Below are 27,381 nucleotides of genomic sequence, written 5' to 3' on the forward strand. Positions count from 1 at the left end.
GGCGCGATCCTGGGGATCCAGGATTGAATCCCACGTCGGGCTCCCGGTGCATGGAGCCTGCTTTTTCCCTCTGCCTGTGTCTCTGCCTCTCTCTCTCTCTGTGTGACTATCATAAATAAATTAAAAAAAAAAAAAGGAAGTTGTAACTTATCCAGGTCATACAGCTGCAAAGCAGCAGGACCAGGATTCAAACTCAGGGGTTTCACATAAAAGTCTTGCTCATTTCACTAGTGTGGCTATTCATTATCACGTATTCTTTTCCTAATAGTCTATTAATTTCATTTTTCCTCTTCTTTAGGTGAAACTGAAATTTGTGTAGCATATAGTCTCAACTAATAGAAAGGTGCTAAATTTGGTATTGATCCATGGACAGTGAATACTGATTTATATAGCTACTATTATTTAAGGATGAGTAGTTTACACAGGAGAAAACACTAAAAAGGGGAAATAAAGTCAAATGAAGAGTATGTCAAGCATAGAAGGTATGATCTCTTGTTTCTGCCAGGATACTTTGTTCTCCTTTGCCTGTGGATGCCTTCATCTGCCAGCCTCAGCACAGGAGGTCAGCCTTCCATGACGTTAGATGCCATCCGCTGATGCTTCAGCACTTTGGCCTTATGTCTCACAACGCATTTGCCACTATTTGTTCCTTTACACCCACCAATACACTCTAAGGGCACAAACTGTTATTAAGCCTTATATTTCTAACCAAATATATCATGTTTGTTTAAGGAATATTCAGCAGTAATTTAGAACATGTCAGGCACAGAGCTAGGCATTTCCAAAATTGAGACAAAGTTAATATTACCCCCAATTTCAAACACAAAAAAAGAGAAGCTCTGAGAAATTAAAGAACCTATTCAAAGTCATACAGGTGGCAATCGGTGGCACCATCACAACTACCTCCTGGATATAGACTCAAGAATCTGTTTGCAAGGACAAAGAAAAATCACGTTTATACATATTTTGTGTACCTTTTTTTTTTTTAAAGAATTTATTTATTCATGAAAGACACAGAGAGAGAGGCAGAGGGAGAAGCAGGCTCCATGCAGGAAGCCCGATGTGGAACTCGATCCCGGGACTCCAGGACCATGCCCCGGGCCAAAGGCAGATGCTCAACCGCTGAGCCACCCAGGCATCCCATATTTTGTGTACCTTATAGCAAATGGTCTCCATTTACATAAATTCTGAAGATGAACAATTTATCTCATTTAAAATATTCAAGTTGGAGTCTATCTGTCCTGACATTAGAATAAACAGCTGAGAATAAAGGAAATTAATAAGTTTAATTAATCCTTACATGTATGAAGTCAATTTTTTATTCCAACTGTATAAAACTAGCAACTAAGAAAAATCTGCTAATAGTGAATAGACTCCATCACTGTATAATCTTAATTCTTTACATCTGGCAGAGACCTGTTTAATAAATGGATGCAGGGCCCTAAAGTCTTTGGAAAGACAAGCTGTAAGAGAATGCAGCCACAGGTCTATCAAGTAACAGGAACATTCTTCCTTATCAGGATAAAGTGTTTATCAGTTTTCTAGCAAAGTCATTTTGAATGGAAAGAGACAGGAAAGAGCATGATTAGATGATGGAAAATGGAAGTAAGAAAGGGAGAGGCTGACCATAATCTTGTAATTGCAACATTATGACAGGTAAGGTACGAGCTGTCCAGTGGAGTATAAGGATATTTAATATAGACCAAATAATTTAAAATCCTAGGGAACCTGAATAACCAGCCACAGAGGAGGCTTTTTGTTGTGGCTCATACCACAAAAGGTCACCAACAAATTAAGAAATAGTAAAGAGAACAATAGATCTCTTCTTGGTAGACAGCCTGTGCTGCTTCTTGTTCATCTAAAAAAAAAAAAGAAAAAAAAAGGTGAGGGTGGTGCGATGATGGGTGGTGGTGGTGAAAAGGGGCATGCAATCTCAAGGCTTTATTTTGAAATTTGGTTCCAGATGCCTCTCCACAGCATACATCACACCTTCCTTCACACTGAAGGGAAAAATCCTTAAGAGTTCACCACATTTGGGTGTTGTTAATTTTAGCATAAGCTTGTGTTCTTCTATAAGAAGTATCTCTCTGGATTCACACCACAGAAATGTCAATGAATGTTATTTCCATTGTGATTTCCACTGATCATTTAAAAGTCACCTACAAATCGAAATATGACATGATGCATTCATAGTTTAGGGTTCTTTTTCATCAGTCCCACATTCTTGTAGTTATTTTCAAATGTTACAGGTGATTACAGGATTTAAAGTATTTCATGAAAACTACATTCTTGCTGGGGATCATAAAACTCCATTTCCGATAGTCTTTTAAAAAGTCTGTTTTTAACTTTTGTCTTCAAGAGTTACTTTCTTCTTGCTGTTCTGAGCAGTGACCTTTTTCCTGTGACAAGAAAATTAAAGAAAGTTGAATCCAAAATTCTAGATATATGACCTTTCTAAAACTCTGCCAGATTAATGAGCATTTTCCTGAAACCTACCATATAACCAAGTATATGAGGCACTAAGAACATAGGTAGGCATTCGACCTGGTCTCTGCCCTTTAGGAAATCAGAATTACTTGAGTGAGACAGAAACATACCAGTAAAGGACACTATAACGTAATATCAACGATGGAGACCGACTCTGACATTACTAATAATAAGAGTTCACATTGATTAAGTGCTAGATCCTGTAATCAGATAATCTTCCTAAGTTATGAACAAAGAAGATTCTATTATTACCCTCATTTTACAGATGAGGAAAATGAGGCAGAGTGGCTGAATAACTCGCTGATCATCATACGCTGATAATAAATGTTTTTTTTTTTTTTAAGATTTTATTTATTCATGAGAATACACAGAGAGGAGAGACAGAGAGAGAGGCAGAGACACAGGCAGAGGGAGAAGCAGGCTCCATGCAGGGAGCCTGATGTAGGACTTGATCCTGGGTCTCCAGGATCACGCCCTGGGCTGTAGGCGGCGCTAAACCGCTAAGCCACTGGGGCTGCCCTGATAATAAATGTTAGACACAAAACCTGACAGTCTGATTTCAGAGTCTGGTGAATGCCATCAATTAAGTTAACAGAGGAAAAGGAAAAATATTGGGAGAAAATAATCAATGTTTGCATTCTATAGGTTAGTAATGCAAAGTTCCTGGATGTGTACTAATTTATTTAATCCTCAACCAACCTTGAATAGCAGAGTGGCCGTGATTTACATACTTCTTTCCATCATACAAAGGGGGATGTGACTTGTCCAAAGTCACACAGGAAAAAGTGGTATTAGAGCCAATTCTTCTGACTTCAAGTCTAATTTTTCCCACCACTCTACCAGGCTGAGTTTATAATGCCTGAAATGAAGTCCACTAGGCAACAGGGTTCAGGTTTATATGGAAAACTGGGCCTGGAGATACGGACTTCAGAGTTCTCAGCAAGTTGTGGGTAGAATCATTGAAAGGAACATATACAGTAAAAGGCAAGCTGGAGTCAGATCAGGTGTTTACATTCTCTATTGAGAAGGATGGCTTTTAGATATGAAGACAATGGAGACAACCACAGCACCGTAAGCAGTGAGATGAAGGGACAAGATTTATACCAAGAGTCCCCATCGTCTCAGTGCAGCTTGAAGTATAAACACAAGTATAAATGCTACAAACTTGTAAAAACAACAAAGCATAATTCTTTAAAATATTAAAGTAACTTATTAAAATTCAACATAACCACCATTTTGATACTATAGTTTATTTCTTTTTGTTAAAACTTTCATCAGCTGCTGCTCAGTGCCTAGAGATTACTTTTTTTTTTTTTAAGATTTTATTTATTTATTCATGAGCGACACAGAGAGAGAGGCAGAGACATAGGCAGGAGAAGCAGGCTCCCTTTGGGAAGCCCAAAGCAGGACTCAATCCCAGGACCCTGGAATCACAACCTGAGCCAAAGGCAGACGCTCAAACACTGAGCCACCCAGGCATCCTGAGAATACATTTCTAGTTCTAGCTTTCTTTAAAAATAAATTTTTTAACTATTTACTTATTTATTTATTTGAGAGAGAGAGAGAGAGAAAGTGTGTGTGTGGGGGGAACGGGGGACTAAACACGGACAGGGAAAGGTAGAAGCAGGCTCCCTGCAGAGTAGGACCCTGGGATCATGACCTATGCAGAAGGCAGATACTTAACTAACTGAGTTACCCAGGCACTCCTAATTCTAGCTTTAAGATCATCCAAAGAATAAGGTTCTGATGCATACACAACAGTTCTGATACAACCCATTAGAAGAAAAAGTGTAGTGAGAAAGATCAGGTGACAAAGGTAGTCAAGTAGGGTGATCATCTCTCCGATCCACTGGCTTAAGTGTCAGCCAGGAACTGTTACCACAAAAAATCAAAATAAAAAAATGTATTAAGAACAAACAAAAATGAGTATGTACAGGTGCAATTAAAATGATTTAAGCTTTCAAATGATACTTTTGTAAGTTTGTAGCATTTATTCTTTCCAAGCTATTACAACTTAAACTTTGGGACACTGTGTACATGTTGTATACTTGAACTAAACATTACTTCTCAGTCAATACAAAATGTCAAGTAAGACTCTTGTTCCAACTTAGAAGGAAAGCTCATGCCAGTTTTCATGTCTTTGTTCACCTTGTCCCTTCCATATGCCTAAATTTTACCTGTCCTTAAAGATAGTTCTACCTCCTTGAAGCTTTTTGTAACTATACCAATTCATACTATTTTGTCTCTACACTTCTATTTTATTTAAAAATTATTCTCTAATGTTTTTTCATGTGTACTAATCTCCTTTCCACAACTCTAGGATAGGGTCTCATTTTAGATTCATTCACACACCGAGCACCTGGCAGGTGAAAAGGTACTTGGTAAATGCCTACATTTTATACATATTATATGTGAACTAGTACCATATGGTAGAATTTGAAAAGTGTCATTTTCCTTAAATAGCATAACAAGCAGTACTGGTTAGCATAGTTTTAATTACCCCTATCAAAAGGTAGTCCTATGTGTATGCTAAAAAATCAATGCTGTAACATCCTCATAAAACTCAGCTGAACTACTACAAATTTACTCAAGTCATTCCTGTTAGAGGTATTACAATGTGCTTCAGCATAAGTCTAAGATTACACTGAAATCCTGCTTTGTGGAAGGGAGCTTCAGGGAAGATTCCATCAATGGGAGTCAACAACCCTCACTGCTACAGCAGTATGTCTTGATGTAGGCTATGTAGAAGTGGTGGGCAGTGCAATTCTAATTCAAAGTGAACTGAAATCATTCTTTCAAAGATGGAAAAACCCAGATCAATAATATACAGATACAGAAAAATTCCCAGACTGAATCATCCAAGTTCCCAAATCACAGGCAACCTGAAATATATTACTTTTATTACATTCTATAACAGACTGAACCTATCAATTCTACCTCAAAAAAGCTTATCCTAAGTAGAAACAATGCCTACTATAAGACAGAGTTGAACAGTCACTTTTCTCATCATATGCTTACCGTTTATTCTTAGCTTTTTCTAAGAAATATTTTGGAGTTGTACTAATGCTCTCCCTTTCCAATGGCTTCTTAATCATCTTTTTCTTTTGTTTGCTGAAAGTTATAGAGAAAAGAATGAAATTCAGTAGAACTGAAAGAGCTAAAGCTAAATAAAGCCAGTTTTGATTCTTGATCACAAAATTCACTTTTTTTTTTTTTAACAAAATTCACTTTTTAAATCACTTACGGTTTGTGGTGACACTATATCCACTTTATTTTACAGATTTTATTTATTTATTCATGAGAAACACAGAGAGAGAGCAGAGACACCGGCAGAGGGAGAAGCAGGCTCTCTACAGGGAGCCCGATGCGGGACTCAATCCCTGGACCCCGGGATCATGCCCAGAGCCAAAGGCAGAGACGCTCAACCACTGAGCTACCCAGGCGTCCCACTATATCCACTTTAAAATGCTAAATCACCTACCTAATAGCATTTAGAAAGATAACTCAAAAGGATGATAAATTTAATCAATTTTGAAAAAGGCACTGATGCTGATTAAAATAGGTCCTGTGTCACATTTACATCCTCTGCCAATAAGCATTAAAATTTGATTTGGAGCAATTAACTGTTTTATCAGTTTTATGAACTAAAATCAATTCTAAGAATATTTTACTTACATTTAATAACTTAAAAAATCTGAATACTTAACATTTGAAGAATGAAAAAACTGACAAGGAAAGAACATATTCATAGATATTTAAAAAGGAAAATTTTAGGATTTCTAAAAGTAGTAGTATTGCAACTGTAATTATAAGATTGTGAAAGCAAGAATGCATATTGTGGGGGACAGGGAGAGGGAAGGAGAGAAGGAGGGAGGGAGGAAAGGGAAATGGGGGGGGAGGGGGAGAGAAAGAGACAGACAAAGAGAGGAGATCTAGGTAAATTCAAGATTGTACCTTAGTAGTTTTTGGAAACCTTTTATGTATTCTGGCACAGGACATCCAGCCTGCTGTATAACATTGGCAACGCTGAAAAGGAACCCATAAACTTAAATTTGTATTTGTTCAAATGGATGTTTATGTACTTAAGCCCTCTGTACAGTTCAAGAGGAGTGAAAACTGCACACATATGAAAGTAATCCAGTATAGTTTTCTGATATAAATTATCACCGGATATAAGTACACTGGATTGCTGAAGAGACCTGTTTGGTGGACTAAAATCGATGCACTGATGAGTAATTTTAGCTAGCAGCTATTTCTCCTCAACATTGGTCAAGCCCTAAAAAGCTACTAACCATAATGTACTGACTGGAATTTATGAGATAATACTGCTTACTATGCACTTGGCATTGTCTTAGGCTTTTCATGTGGTTTTTTCAATGCACACAACCACCCTTTACCAATGAGATACTATCATTACCCCCTTGCCCGGACGGAAAACTGAGAGGCACAGTTATGTTGACATGGAGGTCACCAGATTCACATGCCTGGAGTTACCGAGATGTAGATGAATCTAGGCTATTGAAATAGATTCCCCTATACATGAACATGTAAGAGTCTGCTCAAAGTGTATTCGAGGCTGACAAAGCTAAGGTTCAGAAGGCACAAATCAGAATCTTTACCAAAACTGATAAACAGATTAAAATACAAGCTGCCTTTGGCCATAACTTAATTTCATTCATTAGAAATGTTAAGTGCTATCAATTATCATCAGTCTAAAATTACCGTAGGCAGACAAAATAAAGGAAACTCAGCTTTCCTATGATGATGGACTAAGTTAAGACGCAAGATTCTACAAGTGTGTCATGTGTTACCCAGGCTTCAAAGAGCTACAACTGAATAATCTTGAAGTGTTACTGAAATAGTTTTTCCTAGACTAAATATAAAATTCCATCTGCCTCTAAGAGTAAAGGGAAGGATGCACCATGGTAAGAAATAATTCTGACTGGGCTGACATGACTCGGGGGTTTGCTTTATTCACTAATCCAAAAACTTCACTAATACATAGTGAGTAATATCAACTGATGGCTATGGGGAGAATCCTGAGAGTCTGAAATTTAACAATGAATATTCCATTATGAATATTTCCAAATTCTAATAATAGAAGGGCAAAACAAGGCCCTTTGATAATTTTTCCTTTGGTCTTGGCTAAAATCTGGTTGAATAATGCCCTAACAGTAATTGGGCCCTGGCCATTTTGCAATTACCTGTTAATTGTGTGTGCACACAAGAATAATGAAGTGGTCTTACTATCTTAATACTAAGTTATTTAAAAAAAAAAAAAAAACTAAGTTATTTTTCCTAACTTACCTTCTTAATAATGGTTTATCATCTTCAGTGAAAAATGTAACAGCTTTTCCTTTATGCCCTGCTCTTCCAGTTCGACCTAAAAACAAACAAACAAACAAAAAACCCCATTAAAAAAACACACTTTTCTGGGGAAAGGGAACTAACTTCAAGATTCATATACAAGTCACTGGTTTTTCATTAAAATGAGCACTATAAAATGAGCATGTTTGAAGGGAAGAGTAGGCACAAAACAGAGGAGTCGTGCCCGGGGGTGGTGGGGACAGAAGGGTAGAAGCAGGAAAGAAAACTCACCTATCCTGTGGATATATTCCACTGAGCTGGTTGGAAAGTCATAGTTGATCACCAAGTTCACACCTTTAAAATCAATCCCTCTGGCTAGCAAGGCTGTACAAATAAGAACCCAGATTTTTCCAGCTCGGAAGCTGTGGACTGTGTTATCTCTCTGGTTAATAAAACACATGTTAAATGTTTTAGTACTACTCTAGGAACAGAAAACAAGTACTTCATAAATTTTATGCCAATATTTTAAAGTTTAGTAGTTCTATGCAACTGATAAATTATTGAATACTACATCTGAAACCAATGATGTATTTTATGTTGGCTAACTGAACTTAAGTAAAATTTAAAAAATAATAAAATTTAGTAGTTTATTATTTTGAAAATATACACTTGACTTTACCTGTTGCTGTGTTCTGTCTGCATGAATAACATCTACATTAATACCTTCATATATGAGCTCATGAAAAAGTTCTTTAGCCCTTTCAATGGACTGAACAAAAACAAGAACAGGGGGATTGAAACCCTAAAAGAAAAAAGGTTAAAAAAAAAAAAGAAGGTAAAAATCAGCACACATAATCATGAATACAATCATAGTACTTCATATGATTTTAGTTCATAAAAGAACCCAGTTCAATTAAATGTACTTTTTATTGCCAAATTTCTCAGATCAGTGGTCTAGATCTGCCTCCATCTTCTTCACCATCCATTCTCTACTCAACTTGAACTCTAATTTCCATCTTGCTAATTCCAACACTCATATCTAATTAATCCCCTTTACCTTTCTACAATAATAGATGCCTACTCCTTAGAACAATCATCTCTTGGCTTCTGTGCCTCAGAGATTTTTAAATTCTGCTAAAATGTAGTAACTGTTTTTTATTTTTATTTTTATTTTTTATTTTTTTAGTAACTGTTTTTTAAATTGTGGGTATTCCTCCAAAGCTTAGTCTTTGGTTCTCAGTTCTCTCAATATAGTCATTATCTTTTTTTTTTTTTTTTTTTTAAGATTTTATTTACTCATGAGAGACAGAGAGAGAGAGAGAGGCAGAGACAAAGGCAGAGGGAAAAGCAGGTTCCCCACAGGGAGCCTGATGTGGGACTTGATCCCCAAACTGGGATCACACTCTAAGCCAAAGGCAGACTCTCAACCACTGAGCCACCCTGGTGTCCCTAGTCATTATTTTATTATGTTAAATATAATCTCAGTTATTACCTGCCCTAAGATGATTTTTACATTTCAAGCATCAAACCCCACCTATCTCTCAAACTAACTTTATTTTCAATTGCTCTATTAGGGCTTAACCTTTTTATTTTGTTTCGCAAACTCCCCTTTCAGAATTTAATGAAGCCATGAAGCTTTTTAATAGGCAACTACGCATTCACACAAAATCTAACATAAAACTTCAGTGTTCACAAACCTCCTAAAACTCATACATGGCTAGAAATCCGTGATGTATAATCTCTATGTGTGTATCCATGCGAAAACCTTAAATTTCCTAGTGCCAAATGATACCTTTAAGAATATTAATGAAATGAATATACATGGCATCATGAGCCAAGCACTATTCCAAGTACTACAATGGAGAGAGATAATATTCTGAGAAAGATAATATTATTTCTATTTTACAGATGAGGAGGCTGCAAGGTTATTTTGCCTAAAGCTAATTCCAATCCAGGTAGTCTAGCTCCAAAGTTCAAGCTCTTAACCACCTCTGTAGTCATTAGGTTGCAAACTTTCACCCTCCAACTACTCTTAATGTTCCACCACTGAGACCATCACCCTCATTTATTTCCTCCTCATTCTTTTTTTTCTTTAAAGATTTTATTTATTTATTTATGAGACACACACACACACACACACACACACACAGAGGCAGAGACACAGGCAGAGGGAGAAGCAGGCTCCATGCAGGGAGCCCAACCTGGGACTCGATCCCAGGTCTCCAGGATCGATCACACCCCAGGCTGCAGGCAGTGCTAAACCGCTGAGCCACCGGGGCTGCCCAATTTGCCTGCTTCTCCCTCTGCCTGTGTCTCTGCCTCTCTCTGTGTGTCTCTCATGAATGAATAAATAAACTCTTTAAAAAATAAATAATAAAATTCTTCAAAATGTCCAGTGCTTTCTCTTAATGTGACCCCAATTTTCCTGTCCAACCTGATCTTTAATTTTCACCATAAACTCTTTGCCTTAGATAGATAACTCCTTTATGAGTCTCCAAACCCACTGTGTTCACCTCCACTGCTTAGACTTTACTCCAACTGCTCCTCCAACCATCAACTACCCTTGCCCTTTTATCTCACAGGTTCTTCCAAGACCCATATTAGTAGCATTTCCTCCATAAGGCTTTCCCCAATCAATTCAAGTCTCCCTGTTAGCCCCAATATGACTATATGGATGCTTAAGAAAAACACTCTATAGCCTTTTATGACACTTTACTGCAAACTATCTTACACAAGTCTATTTCTTTTATCCCCTAAAAAAGACTAAATTCAGAGTACCTGAGTGGCTCGCTGGTTGAGCGTCTGCCTTTGGCTCAGGTCGTGATCCCAGGGTCCTGGGATCAAGTCCACATCAGGGTCCCCACAGGGAGGCTGCTTCTCCCTTTGCCTATGTCTTTGCCTCTCTCTCTGTGTCTCTCATGAATAAATAAATAAAATCTTTTAAAAAAGATAAATTCTAGGGACATGGCTTAGGATGTCTATTTGTTTTATTTTCCCCTGCCCTAAGACCTTATAGTTAACTTTTTTTTTTTTAATTTTTATTTATTTATGATAGTCACACACACACACACAGAGAGAGAGAGAGAGAGGCAGAGACACAGGCAGAGGGAGAAGCAGGCTCCATGCACTGGGAGCCCAACGTGGGATTCGATCCCAGGTCTCCAGGATCGCGCCCTGGGCCAAAGGCAGGCGCCAAACCGCTGCACCACCCAGGGATCCCTATAGTTAACTTTTTAATTATGGCTTCTACTCAATATTTACTGAAGGAATAAAAAACAGAAAGCTACATCCAGTGTCCCACTTATTCTACAATGCTCCTAGAGTTCTGTAAGAAACCAGCAGAGGAATGTGGGGGAAATAAAGGGAGCACTACAGATGTAGATGTGAAAAAAGGAGGCTTTTAGGACATCAGGTAGGTCTTTTCTTAGCCCACCCTGAGCTGGGAACAGAAAACTTGTATTCTGAATGGTGAGCCTCCCTGCCTGTGACAACAGTTGACTCAATGTGCTTAAGAAGTTACTACTGGATTACTAAATATGAGATAGGAATAGTGCTCAGTCTCCTATCAGTCATATAAGATTCTGATGAACTTTACCACAGTTCAAGAAGACAGTCCAAATATACCTTTTTAACAAGTTCTCTCATGGCCAGAAGTTTCCCAGTCTCAGACCCAACAAAGAGAAGCTCTTGTTCTACGGTCTCTACTGCAGAATTCCTGAAAAGAAAACATACTTTGCAGATTATAAAAGCCAAATTTTGCTTTCCCCTCCAAATTCCAAATAAATGAAAAAATTTACACATAACCCTAACAGAATCAATTTTTCCACTGTCAACATAAGCATTTAACTATTTATACTTTAATTTGAAGACAAAGTTATTTATTTTAAAGTTTAAAGATTTTTTTTTTTTTTTTTTAAAGTTTAAAGATTTTATTCATGAGACACAGAGAGAGAGGCAGACACAGGCAGAGGGAGAAGCAGGCTCCATTCCATGCAGGGAGCATGACACAGGACTCGATCCTGGGTCCCCAGGACCATACCCTGGGCTGAAGGCAGCGCTAAACCACTGAGCCACCCGGGCTGCTCTATTTTAAAGTTTTGTTTTATTTAAGTAATCTCTACACCCAATGTGGGGCTCGAACTCATGATCCTGAGATCAAGTTGCATACTCTTCCAACTGATCCAGCCAAATACCCCAAAGCTATTTTTATTATTTATTTATTTAAATTTCATTTATTTGACAGAGAGACAGAGAGAGAGTATGCACATGTGTGAGCATGGGGGTGGGGGGAGCAAAGGGAAAGGGACAAGCAGATCTGTGTGGAGACTGACTTGGGGCTCAAATCCACAACACTGAGACTGCGACTCAAGCTGAAACCAAGAACCAGATGCCCCTCAAAGTTATTTTTACATATTTTATTCTAATTATAAAAATGTCATCTAAAAATTCTGAAAAATATAGAAAACTGTAAATAGTAAAACAAAATTGCCCACAATTCTACCATTTTAGAATAAATTATGACATTTTATTGTAGTCTAATCATAAATTTTCACGTATTTACTTACAAAAAATTTCTAAAAATAAAATTACTGGATAAAATGAGAACATTTTTAAGGTTATTATAAGTCTGAGCTTTTTTCTTAATGATTACCAAGTTTCTTATAGATAGCTGGGGGTTAAGGCTTTATAAACACTAATAAGATGCTGTAGTACATTACACTGCATCATAAATACTTTTTCCTTTCTGTTGTCTGCCTTTAAAATTAGATTTACGGTGTATTTGTTCTTTTTTTTAATATATAGAAGTTTTAAGTTTAAAGTAGGCAGAGTGTTCTTTATTGTTCCATTTGGCTTCTTTTTTACTTAGTATGGTATTTTTTTTTAAAGATTTTATTTATTTATCCATGAAAAACAGAGAGAGAGAGAGAGAGAGAGAGAGAGAGAGAGAGAGGCAGAGACACAGGCAGAGGGAGAAACAGGTTCCATGCAGGGAGCCCAAAGCAGAACTCAAACCCGGGACCCCAGGATCACGCCCTGAGCCAAAGGCAGGTGCCAAACTGCTGAGCCACCCAGGGATCCCTTTAGTATGGTATTCTAAGCACTTTTTCAAATAGCTTATCATATATTTATCATACTTATACATATCATACTTATCATATACATATACTTATCATATACTTATCATTTCGTGGGTTGCATAGTATTCTATTCCATGGCTATAATTTCTTAAAACATTTTCCTACTAGTGCATTCATTTAGTATAAAATGCTCCCCCGAATACTTTTTAAAAGGAATTATAAATCAAGTGGCTCAGTAACATTAGCTTCTTCCTCTATGGTCCTACTTAAGCCATCAAAGAAACTAAATCCTCTGGGTGGCTATAGAGCTCATGTCATACTTTGCAGATGGATGGGAAAAGAAATCAAGTGAAAATATGATGACAGAAATACTAATATGACAATTTCCCTTTGGATTATTCTTTTATTATTATTATTATTATTTTAAAAATTTATTTATTAATGAGAGACACAGACTGAGAGAGAGAGGCAGAGACACAGGCAGAGGGAGAAGCAGGCTCTTTGCAGGAAGCCCGATGCAGGACTTGATCCTGGATCCCGGGATCACGACCTGAGTCAAAGGCAGGCGCCCAACTGCTGAGCCACCCAGGCATCCTTCCCTTTAGATTATTCTAAAACAGAAAATCCTTGGGGCACCTGGGAGACTTAGTTAAGTGTCCAACTCTCAATTTTGGCTCAAGTCATGATCTTAGGGTTGTAAGATCGATGCCCATGTCAGGCACTGTGGTGAGTGTGGAGCCTGCTTATGACTCTCTCTCTCCCTCTCTCTCGCCCCTCCCCATCACCTTTCTCTCTCTCCGTCTCTAAAAAAATAAAACAAAATAAAATAGAAAATCCTTGGGACTCCTGGGTTGCTCGGCGGTTGAGCATCTGCCTTCAGCTCGGGGCATGATCCCAGAGTCCCAGGATCGTGTCCTGCATTGGGCTCCCTGCATGGAGCCTGCTTCTCTCTCTCCCTAGTCTCTGCCTCTCTCTGTGTCTCTCATGAATAAATAAATAAAATCTTAAAGAAAAAAAAAAAAAAAGAAAATCCTTAATCAATCTTGGCTTTAAAGAATACGTATCATTCAGTAAAACTTTCCCTGTGATTAATCTAAAGCCAAACAACCTACCTCCAAAGACTTGTATTTTAAAAAAATCAGTGGGATAAAGAGAAGACCAATTACCTTGCTCCAATGGATACAGTAATGACATTGTCCAGGTTGAGTTTGCACCACTGCTCAACATCATATGCAAAAGTTGCACTGAACATAGCTCTTCTGACCTTATGGGATGTGCAGGCCAGGAAAATGGAAGCCAGCTGGTCTCTGAACCCAGTTTTGCCATCTTCAAACAGTTTGTCTGATTCATCTACTACCAGCCACTCAACACTAAGAAAGAACAAAACAATTTGTGGGTATTGAACTGGAAGATCCAAGACACTTCATTAAACTGTGTGGACACATGAAGAAGTCAAACCATTATGCTACTTCTCAGATCCACACAGACTAGAAAAAGGTAAAAGAAAAATCAGCCAGAAAAAGGTAAAAACAAGACAAACATAATGTTCTATTCCTTCAGCCTCAAAGAGATGAGTTTCCATTAGTAATAGAGCTTCACATCAACCTTAAAAACTCCATCACCATTGCTGAAAGAAGTGAAAACATCTAGCAAAGTTCCATACTAACTGCTTATCAGAATTTGTAACTTTCTTCCAGACCAGATGGTTACTTTCCGATGAGTTTAATGAAAATCATTATTTTCAGCACCAACACTCACTGAAAGTTGGCAGAGAGCTATAATACAAGTAGTCAAGAACAAAATAGAATCAACTAAACGAAAACACACATAAAAGAGATTAAAGTATTATCTGTACCTTGTTAAATCTATTCCTGGAGGATCCTGCTTTAATAAATAGATTAGTCGATTTGGAGTAGTCACAAGAATATCTATAGGAAAAACAAATGGTACAAATTGCAAAAGCAAAATTCATCTCTCTTAAACTAGGGAATTAAACCTCCTGAATTTCAGTGAAAACCTGAAGGCAGGGAGGAGAGGGAGGTTATATTTGCTATCCTACTATACCACCCCACAAAAATTCTTTCTTATTAGTAAGCTAATATATATTTTTTAATCCACCATAGCACAAACTACTATATGCTTACTCTTCATTTATTATGTTTGCTCTGCCTTCTCAACTTCTAAGAGGCAAGAACGCTATAATCCGAAAGTGCTATTTTCAAATATTTAGTTTTATTTTTCAGGAAAATCCTTTCTTTAAGTGAAATTTTACTCAGAAGCTCAAGATGAAAGACAGGTAAAAGCTGATTTTTTGACTGATATAAATAAGGGTAGCAATGTAAGCCATTCTTATCTGCAGAGTATTTCCATCGCAGATTTAAAAGTTAATAGTATATAAAGCAAGGTTTCTCAGCCTTAGCACTACTGCCATTTTGGTCCAGATAACATTTTATTGTAGGGGACGGTCTTGTGCATTAATAGGATGCTTAATGCATCCCTGGCCTCTACCTACCATAAGTTAGTAGCACCCCAGTTTTGACAACTTAAAATGTTTCCAGATATTGCCAAATGTCCCTGGAGTAGAAGGTGGGGGACAGGGGAGGGGGCAAAACTGCCTATGGATGAGAATCACTGGTATATATTTATATAAGTATCGAATAGGAGTGAACACATCTCTTTAGTTTCTCTAAAAACCAAACTAACAGCATATATGACTACACTTTAAAGAACTCTTAGGTGGCAGTTAATGATATATGTAATTTGCAAATCCCATACATGCTCTATAGCTTAAGCATGAATCCCTTACCAAACTTCTTTGATGATTTAGGTCCAAATTTCTTGGCTGCCACTGCCGCTTTGTGGATCATGTGTATCCTGAATCCTGTTCCCTCAGAGATTTTTACTAACTCTCTGTGAATCTAAAATGGAAAATGACAAAAATATTAGCTGCTAAGATACTTAGATATGATGTATAGTCCTGTTTACACTATTAAAATAAGCCCATTACCAACTCATGAACAACTGAAATTAAACTCATAATAATATGTGCATTAACCAGGAATCTCAGCACTTTGCTACCTGCTACATACTGTTTATGGAACACAGTGCTATTATAAACTATCTCATGCTTGGTATGTATTTTTTATTAAGTACATTGGAAGATTTAAAAGTTAAATCTAATATAAATCTAATATAAAATAAAAGTTAAATCTAATATAGTTTTTCTTTCTCAAAACTGAGATGAGGTTTCATTTTTCTAGGTGAGAAAAACACATTTTAGAGAAGGACTATATATTCTAGTAGCCTCAACTTAAAAGATCTCAGAGCATTTACCAAGGAAACATCATTAATATGTAAACCATTGTTTTAGAAAATTATAAAAGTTCTCAAAAAATTTGCCCACATGCACTAAGACAGAGCACAGGGTGCAGCACTGTACCGAATATTTGCGCATGCTAAAAGACATGGGCCTTACTCTTTTTGAGACCTTTGTATTACTTTCAAAAAAGAAATGACTGAAGCAAACACCAAATACATCCCTTTTAAAGCTACAAGTCACACCTGGTTCGCAAGTTCTCGTGTTGGTGATATAATCAGAGCTCTGAAGCCTTTATTTGTGGGTTGTTTTAGTTGCATCAAAATGGGAATACTAAAAGCCAAAGTCTTTCCAGATCCAGTAGGAGCAGAAGCCAGAAGTTCTCGACCCTAAAAACAAGGTATAAAGTATAAGGTAAGTACATACACTTTTGAGATCCTGGTCAAGTAATATAACCAGCCATAGAAATAACATATAAAATAATCATAATGAATGCAATCATTCATATTCCCACTGCCTGTCTAACTTTTTCCATATTTGCCTTTCTAATATCATCTACCCCTGCCACCAGTGCCCCAGTGAGTTTCTGAGCATTGCCACCAAACACCATTTGACCTGGGTAAAGAATATGGATAACTAAAATCCAAAGATAATTCAACACTTCAGGTAATTCCAATATTCCAATTTTTCTTTCCCACCAAACTCTTTTATCAAAGGAAAATTATAAAACCAACTTTTCCCTCAAAATTTGCACTGCTCAATCCCTAGGGCTAGTTTTAATAAGTAACACAATGGCTGAAGATAAGAAATAAAAAGTAGCAATAACCAAAGTGACAGTAATTTACAGGAGACAGTCTTCAAAAAGTCACTATGATTTTTAGAGCTTTAAGCTGAAGTTGTAAGCAAATCTACTATAATGTGAGGAAGCAACATCATTCAAATATATTCTCACTTCATTTCCCAAAGAAAACAAAAATGACTAGTATGGATGAAAAAGTAACTCCTATCCTTTGGCTACCAGAACCAAAGGTCATCTTGGCTACAAGGGGAGAAAAGTCAGCTCTCATTGGTGCGAGTGTGCGCGCGCGCGCACACACACACACACACACTCAGAAAAATTTAATTTCTCAAACTCTAAGTTAACCCATGACTCTATCGGCAGTAGATAAACAAACTGTGGTTATTTTCAAACGAGAATACTACTCATTGACAAACTCTACTGATAAATGCAACATGGATCTCAAAAGCAATATGCAGAGTGAAAAAAACCGGAAATTGAGAAATAAATAATAGATGATACCATTATGACATTCTAGAAGAGGCAAAACTAATACATGGCAAAAGAAATCAGAACAGCAATTCCCTCTGGGCAGGGGTGAGGTGAGGACTGAATGGCACAACAGACCTTTCTGGGTCTGACAGAAACGTTACACATCTCTGTTGGGGGGATGGTTATAGAGGGCATACATTATTGAAATTCACTGAACTGTGAACTTAAAACTATGCATTTTATTGTATATAAAAATAACTGAGGGAAAAAAAAGGTCAGGCTATGTACAATAATTCTATATTTCTGAAATAGTTCCTGGGAATAATAAACTAAATCATGGATGAATAAACAGAACAGAGTCCCTATCCTTAGAGGGTTTATATTCTAGTAAAGTGTAAAAGGTAAACACAATATACAGTAGGGTAAAGTGTAAGATAAATGCAAGAAAAAGAATGCACTAACTACCTTGGAGAACTGATGGTAGAGGAAAGAATGTTGGCAAAAGGAAAAGATCACATCTAATTGTGATATGGAGGCACAGGCATTTCAGATGGACCTTCAAAGCAAAGGGAGGACTTCAACAGGGGAAGATAAGGTGGAAGGAAGACTTCAAAAACATGGAAGAGAATGAGCTAACACACAGAGGAAGGAATGTTAGAGGCATTCTAGACCTTCATACTCACATGAAGCATAACTGGAATGGCTTGCATTTGGATTGGTGTAGGAGTTTGGAAGCCTGCATCTAGAATGTTCTGAAGCAGTCGAGAATTGATTTTATATTCCTGGTCAAGTTGCTGAAATGTAGCAATAGGGTCAGGAAGATCAGTTCCTTGGACATGAATTTTGTGTTTATTCCGGAAGAAGTTTATCTGAAAAGTGAAATTAAAGGGGTTACCATAGTTATGGTCATGTATATTGCCAGATGTTATAAAACAGCAGTAACAGTTTCTAGGACAAGGGTTAGTAACACATGAAATTTTTTGGTTAAATTATAAGCCCTAAAGGATACAGATATTCGATATACTTTATGTCCTTCTATAGACAGAAGACCTTCATAAGGTCTTCATAAAACTTATCTATCCACTTTCTTCATATTAATGTGTATCATGAGTAATGTGTTATTCATATTAATGTGCTACCAAGATAATCATAACTTGTAATTTATATAACCTTATAGAAGGAAGACACTGAATCCATCTAGTATTTTATTTATATGGTACTTAGCATACAAATGCCAATATTTTTTTATGATTTACTCTAAACTCTACTTATTAAAACTGAGGGCCAAAAGCAGAGTCAAGTAGTGTTGATTCGGTTTGTTTTCCCATTCTGTGATACAGTGAGTGAAATTCTGGATTCAGTGTTGTTGAAATGAGCTGAACAACACTACCTGCAATACAGCAGGTGTGCAGCAGACATGACAATGATTTGTTGTTTCTTCTGTATTCTACTCCTCCTAATCCCAAGGTATAAAATAGGTTTCTTAAGAATTCTAACTCTTGGTGCACTTGGGTGGCTCAGTTGGTTAGTTAAGCATCCGCCTTTGGTTCAGGTCATGATCTCGGGATCCTGGGACATACCCGCATTGGGCGGGCTCCCTGTGCAGCAAGGAGTCTGCTTCTCCCTCTCCCTCTGCCCCTCCACTCTGCTTGTGCTCGCTTTCTTTCTCACAAAAATAAATAAAGAAAAGAATTCTAATTCTCAGCTTGGGATCCCTGGGTGGCGCAGCGGTTTGGCGCCTGCCTTTGGCCCAGGGCGCGATCCTGGAGACCCGGGATCGAATCCCACGTCGGGCTCCCGGTGCATGGAGCCTGCTTCTCCCTCTGCCTGTGTCTCTGCCTCTCTCTCTCTCTGTGACTATCATAAATAAATAAAAATTAAAAAAAAATAAAAATAAAAAAATAAACCAGTGAGCTTAATAAAGAGGAGAAAGGGGGTAAATTTTATGTTTATCAAAGGGGATATGAAATTTTAAAAACTTCATTCCAAATACATTATCAATCTTAAAATCTGGACAGGAAAAAATTACATAGTATACAGTACATGAGAATTGTAGGTATGTGTGTGTATACACACACACACACACACACACACACACACACCTCTTGACCTGTTCAAGCTTCAAGATACTTTCAAGAATTTTAAATTTTAAAATTTCCAGCCATAGCACAAATAACTAAGTTTTCATTAAAGTAAAATCTAAACTAACATAATTAATCTTTTATCTTCAACAAAACTGTATTCATTTTTTTTTCTTTTTTATGTTTTTATTCATGAGACAGAGAAAGAGAGAGAGAGAGGCAGAGACACAGGCATAGGGAGAAGCAGGCTCCATGCAGGGAGCCCGACATGGAATTTGATTCTGGGACCCCAGGATCACGACCTGAGCTGAAGGCAGCACTAAACCGCTGAGCCACCTAGGCTGCCCTGTATTCACTTTCACCAACAGAATAACCCAAGGACTAGGAAAAATTTACTAGGTCAGAAAAGCAACTGGGGCTAAGACATATTTCTAACCTTTTCTTTTCTGAGATTCTCCAACTTTCCTGAAGTTAGTTTATTTTCTCTTTTAATTTTTTTATCTTCAATCTTTGCTTCCACAGACGATGTCCACTGTATAGTAGAACCTTCTTCTTGAGAAATAATTTCTAAAATACATATTAAAAAATAAAAAGATTTTTAAATCTAACATTCTTGAGTGTAGCCAACAGGCCAGTTTCACACTGAATAAAAGTAAAGTACTATCTAATACAATTAAAAAAAAGAAACTAATAGGAGGTATAAAAATTAGAAAAGGAGAGGCAAGTTCTCTGTTGGTAAAATCAGAGCTCTGAAGCTTATTCTCTTCCTTTTATTAGTTCTTTTAGCTGGGTGATATGTAGATGAGTATATACTTGCAAACAGATTAAATTGAAAATACTTATAAACGAGATATTTCGATGAGGCAGCCAGCTTTTCTAGATTCAACCAGTTAGAAAATAAATATGACTAAAGAATAGCTCTCACTTATTTTTTTTTTTTTTAGCTCTCACTTATAATACCAATGAATATGCACAGTATTTAAGGACTAGTCACTAATACAAAGATAGGAATTCTCACTAATTTATAACTAAAATTAGTTAAATGAAAAGTCACGACAAGATTGTTTTGGAAACCAGACTAGCTAACTTTAAAGTTCATGTGGCAAATTAAATATGTAAGAATAACCTTAAAAATTCTAAAAAGAGCAATAAGCAAGACCACTTCTGGTATTTCTTTTCAATTTTCTTTCACTGACTTACAAACTGAAGTACCACTGACATACAACCAATTGCATTTATTTCAAGTATACAATTTGAGGAGTTCTGACATAGTATACATCTCTTAAAACATCACCACATTCAAGTTTATTTCCATCACGACACAAAATTTCCCTTGTGACCCCTTGTAACCACCTATCTGCTTTCTGTCACTGTAGATCAATTTGCTTTCTCTGGAATTTTATGTAACTGGAATCATGTAGTATGTACTAAATAAATTAGTCTGACTTCTTTCACTCAGAATAGTTATTTTGAGATTCATCCCGTAGGAACATATCAATAGTTAACTTTTTATTTATAGGTAGTATTCCACTGTATGGATATATAAATTGTTTATCCTTCACCTGAAGGACATTTGTGTCATTTCCAGTTTTTGGCTACTGAAAATAAAGCTGCTATGAACACCTGTGTAGAAGTCTTTGCGACGACACAGGTTTTCCTTTCTTTCAGGTAAATTCTTTGAGTGGAATAGGTAGCTCATATGATAGGCATATGTCTAACTTTTTAAAAAAAGTCAATTTCTACCCTAAAAGGCTACTGGAATTTTTTGTTTTGTTTTAAGATTTTATTTAATTATTTAAGAGAGACACAGAGAGAGAGAGAGAGAGAGGCGAGACATAGGCAGAAGGAGAAGCAGGCTCCATGCAGGGAGCCCGACGTGGGACTTAATCCCAGGATCCCAGGAACAAGACCTGAGCTGAAGGCAGACACTCAACCTCTGAGCCACCCAGGTGTCCCTGGCTACTGAAATTTTAACCTGAGTTTGTTTCACATTGATTCTGTAGATCACCCTAGGGAGAAAATATTTAGTTGACCAATCAAAACATGGTATGCCACATCTCTCTGTACTATGCCACATATATGCTACATTATAGTACCTATCTGTGTGTTTTTGGTTGCCCAACAGTTGACTCTTTTCCCAAGTCTGCAGCAGGTCTTTTTTTTTTTTAAACTAATCTTGGTAGGTTGTATCAAACTTCCTTGCTGTCAGGGAAATAAAATGTGTAACACTGTAACAGGAAAAGTGTGGAGCAGAAGACAATATCCATAATACATGGATTTATCAAGTCAATTATAGAACATCCCTACAATGTGTAACGGCGCACTCTACTATGATTCAATGGACAAAGCAGTGGACTTCCTACTGATACAATGTTTCTGGTGGACAAGTCCAAAATACCTAAATTTAGAATAAACCTATTTGTTAGTTCTGAAATTCCATTTCTGAGAATTTATCAGATATACTCTCCATACACACAAAGATAAGCACAATGGCATTTATCGCAACATTATAATAGCAAAAGTGAGAAAACAAACTAAATGTCCTTGACAAAGGAACTTGTTAAAATTGATTTTGGAATATACAGTGGGATATATTTTGTATTAAAATGAAAAGGCCGGGATCCCTGGATGGCGCAGTGGTTTAGCACCTGCCTTTGGCCCAGGGCATGATCCTGGAGACCCAGGATCGAATCCCACGTCGGGCTCCCGGTGCATGGAGCCTGCTTCTCCCTCTGGCTATGTCTCTGCCTCTCTCTCTCTCTCTCTCTCTCTCTGTGTGACTATCATAAATAAATAAAAATTAAAAAAATAAAATAAAATAAAATGAAAAAGGCAGTGTACTTCCTACTGATTCCAAATAGTCTCCAAGATATATATACATAGTATTTTTTAATTAAAGTGGAGGAGGTGGGAAGGTACAGAATAGAATAATATATACAGTATCCTATTATTCAGGTTTTCTAAGGGAGGTATAAATATAGTGAATAGATCAAATCTTTCTAAAAATTCATAGGAAAATGATTAATAGCAGTTGCCCCTGGAGAAACAAGAGACTAGAAATAGTGGGAAGAAAATTTTTTTTACCATTGTAAAACTTTTAAAAACCAGGTGTAAATATTTACTTTATCCCTACAGTAAAGTACAGGAGAAAAACCCTGTAAAAAATAGTCAAAGAGTCAGAACAGACAATTTGCAAATGCTAAGATGTAAATGTCCACTGGAACATATGAAAACATGCTCAACCAGTTATCAGGAGAATTAAAAAAAAAAAATGGTTTCATTCATTAGGTTGACAAAGAATTTTAAGATCAATAGTATCTACCATTGACAGAGGTGTGGGAAGTAATTTTTAATTATCTGTTCAAAGGAAGAAATGTGCCTACCCTTTCAGCCAGTGATTCTACTTTTGGGATGTGAATTACAGAACAGGACCTGTACAAAAAGATATATATACAAGTACATATGCAAATACAATATTTATAATGGCAAATACCTGGAAACAACCTGAAAGCCATTAGCTAATGAATGACAGGTATACCGTCGGATTTATAACCTTAAGCCTGTTATTATTTTTGTAACTGAAAAAAAAAGTAATAAAGAGAAAAAAAAAAAAGAACCAAGAACTAACCTGATATCATCTTCCTCTTTTTCTTGTTCTGCTCCCTCTTCCTTTCAGTTAGGCTCTCTTCTTTTTTCTCTTCATCTTGAAGCTCCTGATGAGTTCTTGATGCTCCGCGCTCACCTGGGACAGACTTCTTGTTTCCAAAGAAGTCGAGTCCCTGCAGCACCTCTGAAGAATCAAAGTCATATTTTCTTTTTCCTACCTAAAATCCAAAAAATTTAAAATGCAATCTACTGACAGACTGACATTGCTTTCACCCAAGCAGTACTGGCATTAAGGACGTGGGTCTAATAATTCCCCATCTTTTTTTTTTCCTTTTCACCAAGTATTTGTTGAGCTGACAGCTGTGTATGGCAAATGGAATATAAGATGACAACTTTCCTGACCTCTGAACAGTAGTAATAATAATAATAGCAATTAACATCTATATGCTTATCAGCCTAACACCTATATGCTGTCAGGCAGATTTCTAAGCATGCTTATATATATTAAATTACTTCATCCTTCAACGCTAAGGCGTAAATAGAGATACTACAGATGAAAAAAAATTAAGGCATTAGGAGGTCAAATAACTTGCCTAAGGTCTCAAAAGGATTCTGTGCTTTGAATAAGCTAAAGAGCAGAGAAGGGGAAGAGTTTCTGTGCTAAGCTCACCGTGGTCTACAAAGAATGTTAAGAGTTCACTCCGAAGGCAGAACTTGACTAGGAGGTCTGAGCACGAGCCCGACGCAAAAAGAGGGAACATGCCCCGCCACCAGGCCACGGGCTCCCACCCCGCCCTCCTACCAGCCAGATCATTCTCGGGTTCCTGCGCCTCTCAGTTACTCCGGCTTCTGTTTCCCTCCGCACAATACCTGGAATCGCGCTGCATCCGCGGAGAAACGTCTCACATCGAATTTGGCTCCCACGCCCAGCCGGCGAAAGAGATCGTGAGCATCCATTTTTACCCAGAGAGCCCCGCGGTCCCACGGCGCATGCTCAGAGGATCTCTTCTCCCGGAAGGTCTGGGGCCGGGCTGTGGGCGGAAGTGGTTCTAGGGGGCGGGGCCTGGCGGCGGTGGGGAGACTACCTCGAGTTAACTCGTATAGCCCGTCATTACTTATTTATTTGTTCTTTCAAAAAACATTTGTCAAGATCCTCTTAAGGCCAGCCAGCGTTCTAGACTTTTATGGCAAACAACGCCTTTTTTTTTTTTTAAAGATTTTATTTATCCACAGAGAGAGCGGGAGAGAGGCACAGGCACAGGCAGAGGGAGAAGCAGGCTCCACGCAGGGAGCCCGACGTGGGACTCGATCCCGGGTCTCCAGGATCACGCCCTGGGCTGCAGGCGGCGCCAAACCGCTGAGCCACCGGGGCTGCGCAGCGTATCACTTTATTTTCTTCGTTGCATGTGTACTGTACAAAATTATTCACTTTTGCATTGCCTCTCCCCGTTTTAGAATGAAAGTCCGTGAGCATGGGGATCTAATTTGCTTCAGTGCTGTATTCTCAGTTTCTGTGTACTCTTCAGTAAGTGTTTGATGACTGAATGAGTGAATGTCTTACAGAAGACTACTCTGGCTATTTGGAGAATGAACCGTCAAAAAGCTAAGAGTGGAAAAAGTGAGGCTAGTCAAAGTAGAAATGATGGTGGTGGCTAGGTTTAGGGTGGGGTCTCTGTGCCGATGGAGATAAATGGATAGAATTTGGGATATATTTTGGAGGTAGAGTTAAATGCACCAAAATGATTTCATGTGAAATGAGGGAAAGGAAGGAATCACACAGACCACTCCTTGGTGTTCTGCTTGAAATCCTGGGTTAGATGATATGCTGTTTACTGAGCTAGGAACCACAGGGAAGAACAGCTTTTTGGTGAGGATGAGGAACGGGAGTGGTAGTGGTGAGGAGTTCATTGCTATGTTTTGGACATGTGAAGATGCTGAGTTGGTTCCCTAACTCTGAATCTCAGAGAAAAACGTTAAGGCTGGAGAAATAAATTTGGAAGCCATCAAAACACAAATGGTACAATGAAATAACTATCTAAAAAAGCATTTTGCTTGTTAAAATTGAGATACATATTCAACCAAAGAGGGTAAGAAATACTTTAAAAAGTGTACGTAATTCCTTTACATTCAAGGAAAGCAAGTGTGGAGTAAGCGCAAGATAGGGGATGTAAATCTGCTATGTTCTCAGATGGATTCAGTCCCTGATCCCCTCCCATAATGGGAGAACCTTGCTGCTCCAGTTGCATTCATTCTTTAAAAATATGTATTTTTAAAAAATATTTTATTTGTTCATTTGAGACAGAGAGAGAGAGAGAGCAAGCAAGCATGAGCAGAGGGAGAGGCAGAGAGAGAAGCAGACTCATTGAGCCAGGAGCCCAACATAGGGCTGGATCCCAGGACCCCAAGATTATGACCTGAGCTGAAGGCAGATGCTTAACCATCAGAACCACCCACCTGCCCCCAAAATACATATTTTTCATGAAGCATAGCCCCTAAGTCAAAGCCCCAAGTACCTCATCTGTTACTTCATAAAAACAACTTAGGAGGAAAAGAATTAACTTAGAGCTTATTAGGAAATGGAGTGTTGGCCTTCAGTTCAGCACATAAAAATGGCCACAACCATGTATAAAATCAACATGTATGAAACCAGAACTACCATACCTAAAAGGCAATTTAAGAAATTTTTTTTTAATTTAAGGAATTTTTAAGAATAATGCAACTTCATGAGTTATCTTCTCTTTATAAGCTAACTTCAGAACCCAATCCCTATTTAAGTGGTGACAAACCCGTATGTAAAAGCATGATCATGTAGCCAATAGACACATGGAAAGATGTTCAATATCACTCACCATCAGGGAAATGCAAATCAAAACTACAATGAGATACCACCTCATACCTGTCAGAATGGCTAAAATAAAAAACACAAATAATATATGTTGGCAAGGATATGGAGAAAAAGGAACCCTCTTACACTGTGGAAATGCAAATTGGTGCAGCCATTTGGAAAATTGTAAGGAGTTTCCTCAAAAAATTAAAAATGGAACTACCCTATGATCCAGGAATCACACTACTGGGTATGTACCCCAAAAATACAAAAACACTAATTCAAGGGATACATGCATCTTTATGTTTAAAGCAGCATTATTTAGAATAGCCAAAGTGTGGAAGCAGCCCAAGTGCCCATCAAAAGATGGGATAAAGAAGATGTGATATATAATATCTTTATGTAAAGTGGAATATTATTCAGCTATGAAAAAGGATAAAATCTTGCCATCTACAACAACATAGATGGAGCTAGAGAGTATAATGCTGAGCAAAATAAGTCAGAGAAAGACAAATACTGTATGCTCTAACTCCTATGTCGAATTTAAAAAGCAAAGGAAATAAAAATATATGAGCAAAGGAAATAAAAAACCAGAGAGATAAGCCAAGAAGCAGATTCTGTTTTTTAAATATGTTTTTTTTGAATTTCTGGGTATATTTTATTTTTAAAATTTAAAAAAAATTAAATTTTTGGGGGGCCTTGAGCTTACAGCAGAGATCTCATGCTCTACCAACTGTGCCAGTCAGGCACCACAGTAGACTCTTTATTTTATTTATTTATTTATTTATTATTTATTTATGATAGTCACACACAGAGAGCGAGAGAGGCAGAGACATAGGCAGAGGGAGAAGCAGGCTCCATGCACCGGGAGCCTGACGTGGAATTCGATCCCAGGTCTCCAGGATCACGCCCTGGGCCAAAGGCAGGCCCTAAACCGCTGCGCCACCCGGGGATCCCCACAGTAGACTCTTTAAAAAAAAAAAAAAAAGATTTATTTATTTATTCATGAGAGGCCGGGGCGGGGGGGGGGGGGGCAGAGGGAGAAGCAGGTCCTAGCAGGGAGCCCAATGTGAGACTCGATCCTGGATCCTGGGATCACGCCCTGAGCCAAAGGCAGACGCTCAGCCACTGAGCTACCCAGGTGTCCCTAGATTCTTAACCATAGAGAACAAACTGATGATTACCAGAGGGGAGGTGGATGGGGGGATGGGGAAAATAGGAGGTAGGGATTAAAGAGTACAGTTGTCATGATGAGAAAATAAAAGCATGCTTATGAAGGCAGTCACTTAGATTGTGTGAACAGGGAAGTGAAGGGGACTAACCCTTAGAGTACTCCAACATTTAGAGATGAGGTAGAGGAGGATATGCCTATAAAACAAAAGTTTGAGAAGAAGCAACCAGTGAGTTAGGAA

General features: G+C 37.8%; 1 protein-coding gene across 4 annotated transcripts; it reads right to left on the reverse strand.

Annotated features, from left to right (window-relative positions):
• Positions 1–1,267: 1,267 nt before the first annotated feature.
• Positions 1,268–24,168, reverse strand: DDX52 (DExD-box helicase 52). 4 transcript variants are annotated; one of them, XM_038548058.1, is made up of 15 exons: positions 24,016–24,168; positions 23,168–23,363; positions 19,976–20,106; positions 18,142–18,327; positions 16,434–16,577; positions 15,679–15,790; positions 14,728–14,800; positions 14,039–14,242; positions 11,419–11,509; positions 8,474–8,596; positions 8,086–8,236; positions 7,795–7,870; positions 6,442–6,513; positions 5,506–5,598; positions 1,268–2,399 (listed from the first exon to the last, which is right to left on the reverse strand). In XM_038548058.1, exons 1-15 carry the CDS (start codon positions 24,100–24,102, stop codon positions 2,342–2,344), a joined length of 1,797 nt encoding a protein of 598 aa, XP_038403986.1. In that variant the 5' UTR covers positions 24,103–24,168; the 3' UTR covers positions 1,268–2,341. The 4 variants fall into 4 exon arrangements, with proteins under 4 accessions (XP_038403986.1, XP_038403989.1, XP_038403988.1 ...); XM_038548061.1 differs by having other exon boundaries at positions 23,168–23,329; positions 24,016–24,122; XM_038548060.1 differs by having other exon boundaries at positions 23,948–24,071.
• Positions 24,169–27,381: the final 3,213 nt, after the last annotated feature.

This window comes from Canis lupus, chromosome 9 (genome assembly GCF_011100685.1).
Source record: "Canis lupus familiaris isolate Mischka breed German Shepherd chromosome 9, alternate assembly UU_Cfam_GSD_1.0, whole genome shotgun sequence".
Taxonomy (NCBI): domain Eukaryota; kingdom Metazoa; phylum Chordata; class Mammalia; order Carnivora; family Canidae; genus Canis; species Canis lupus.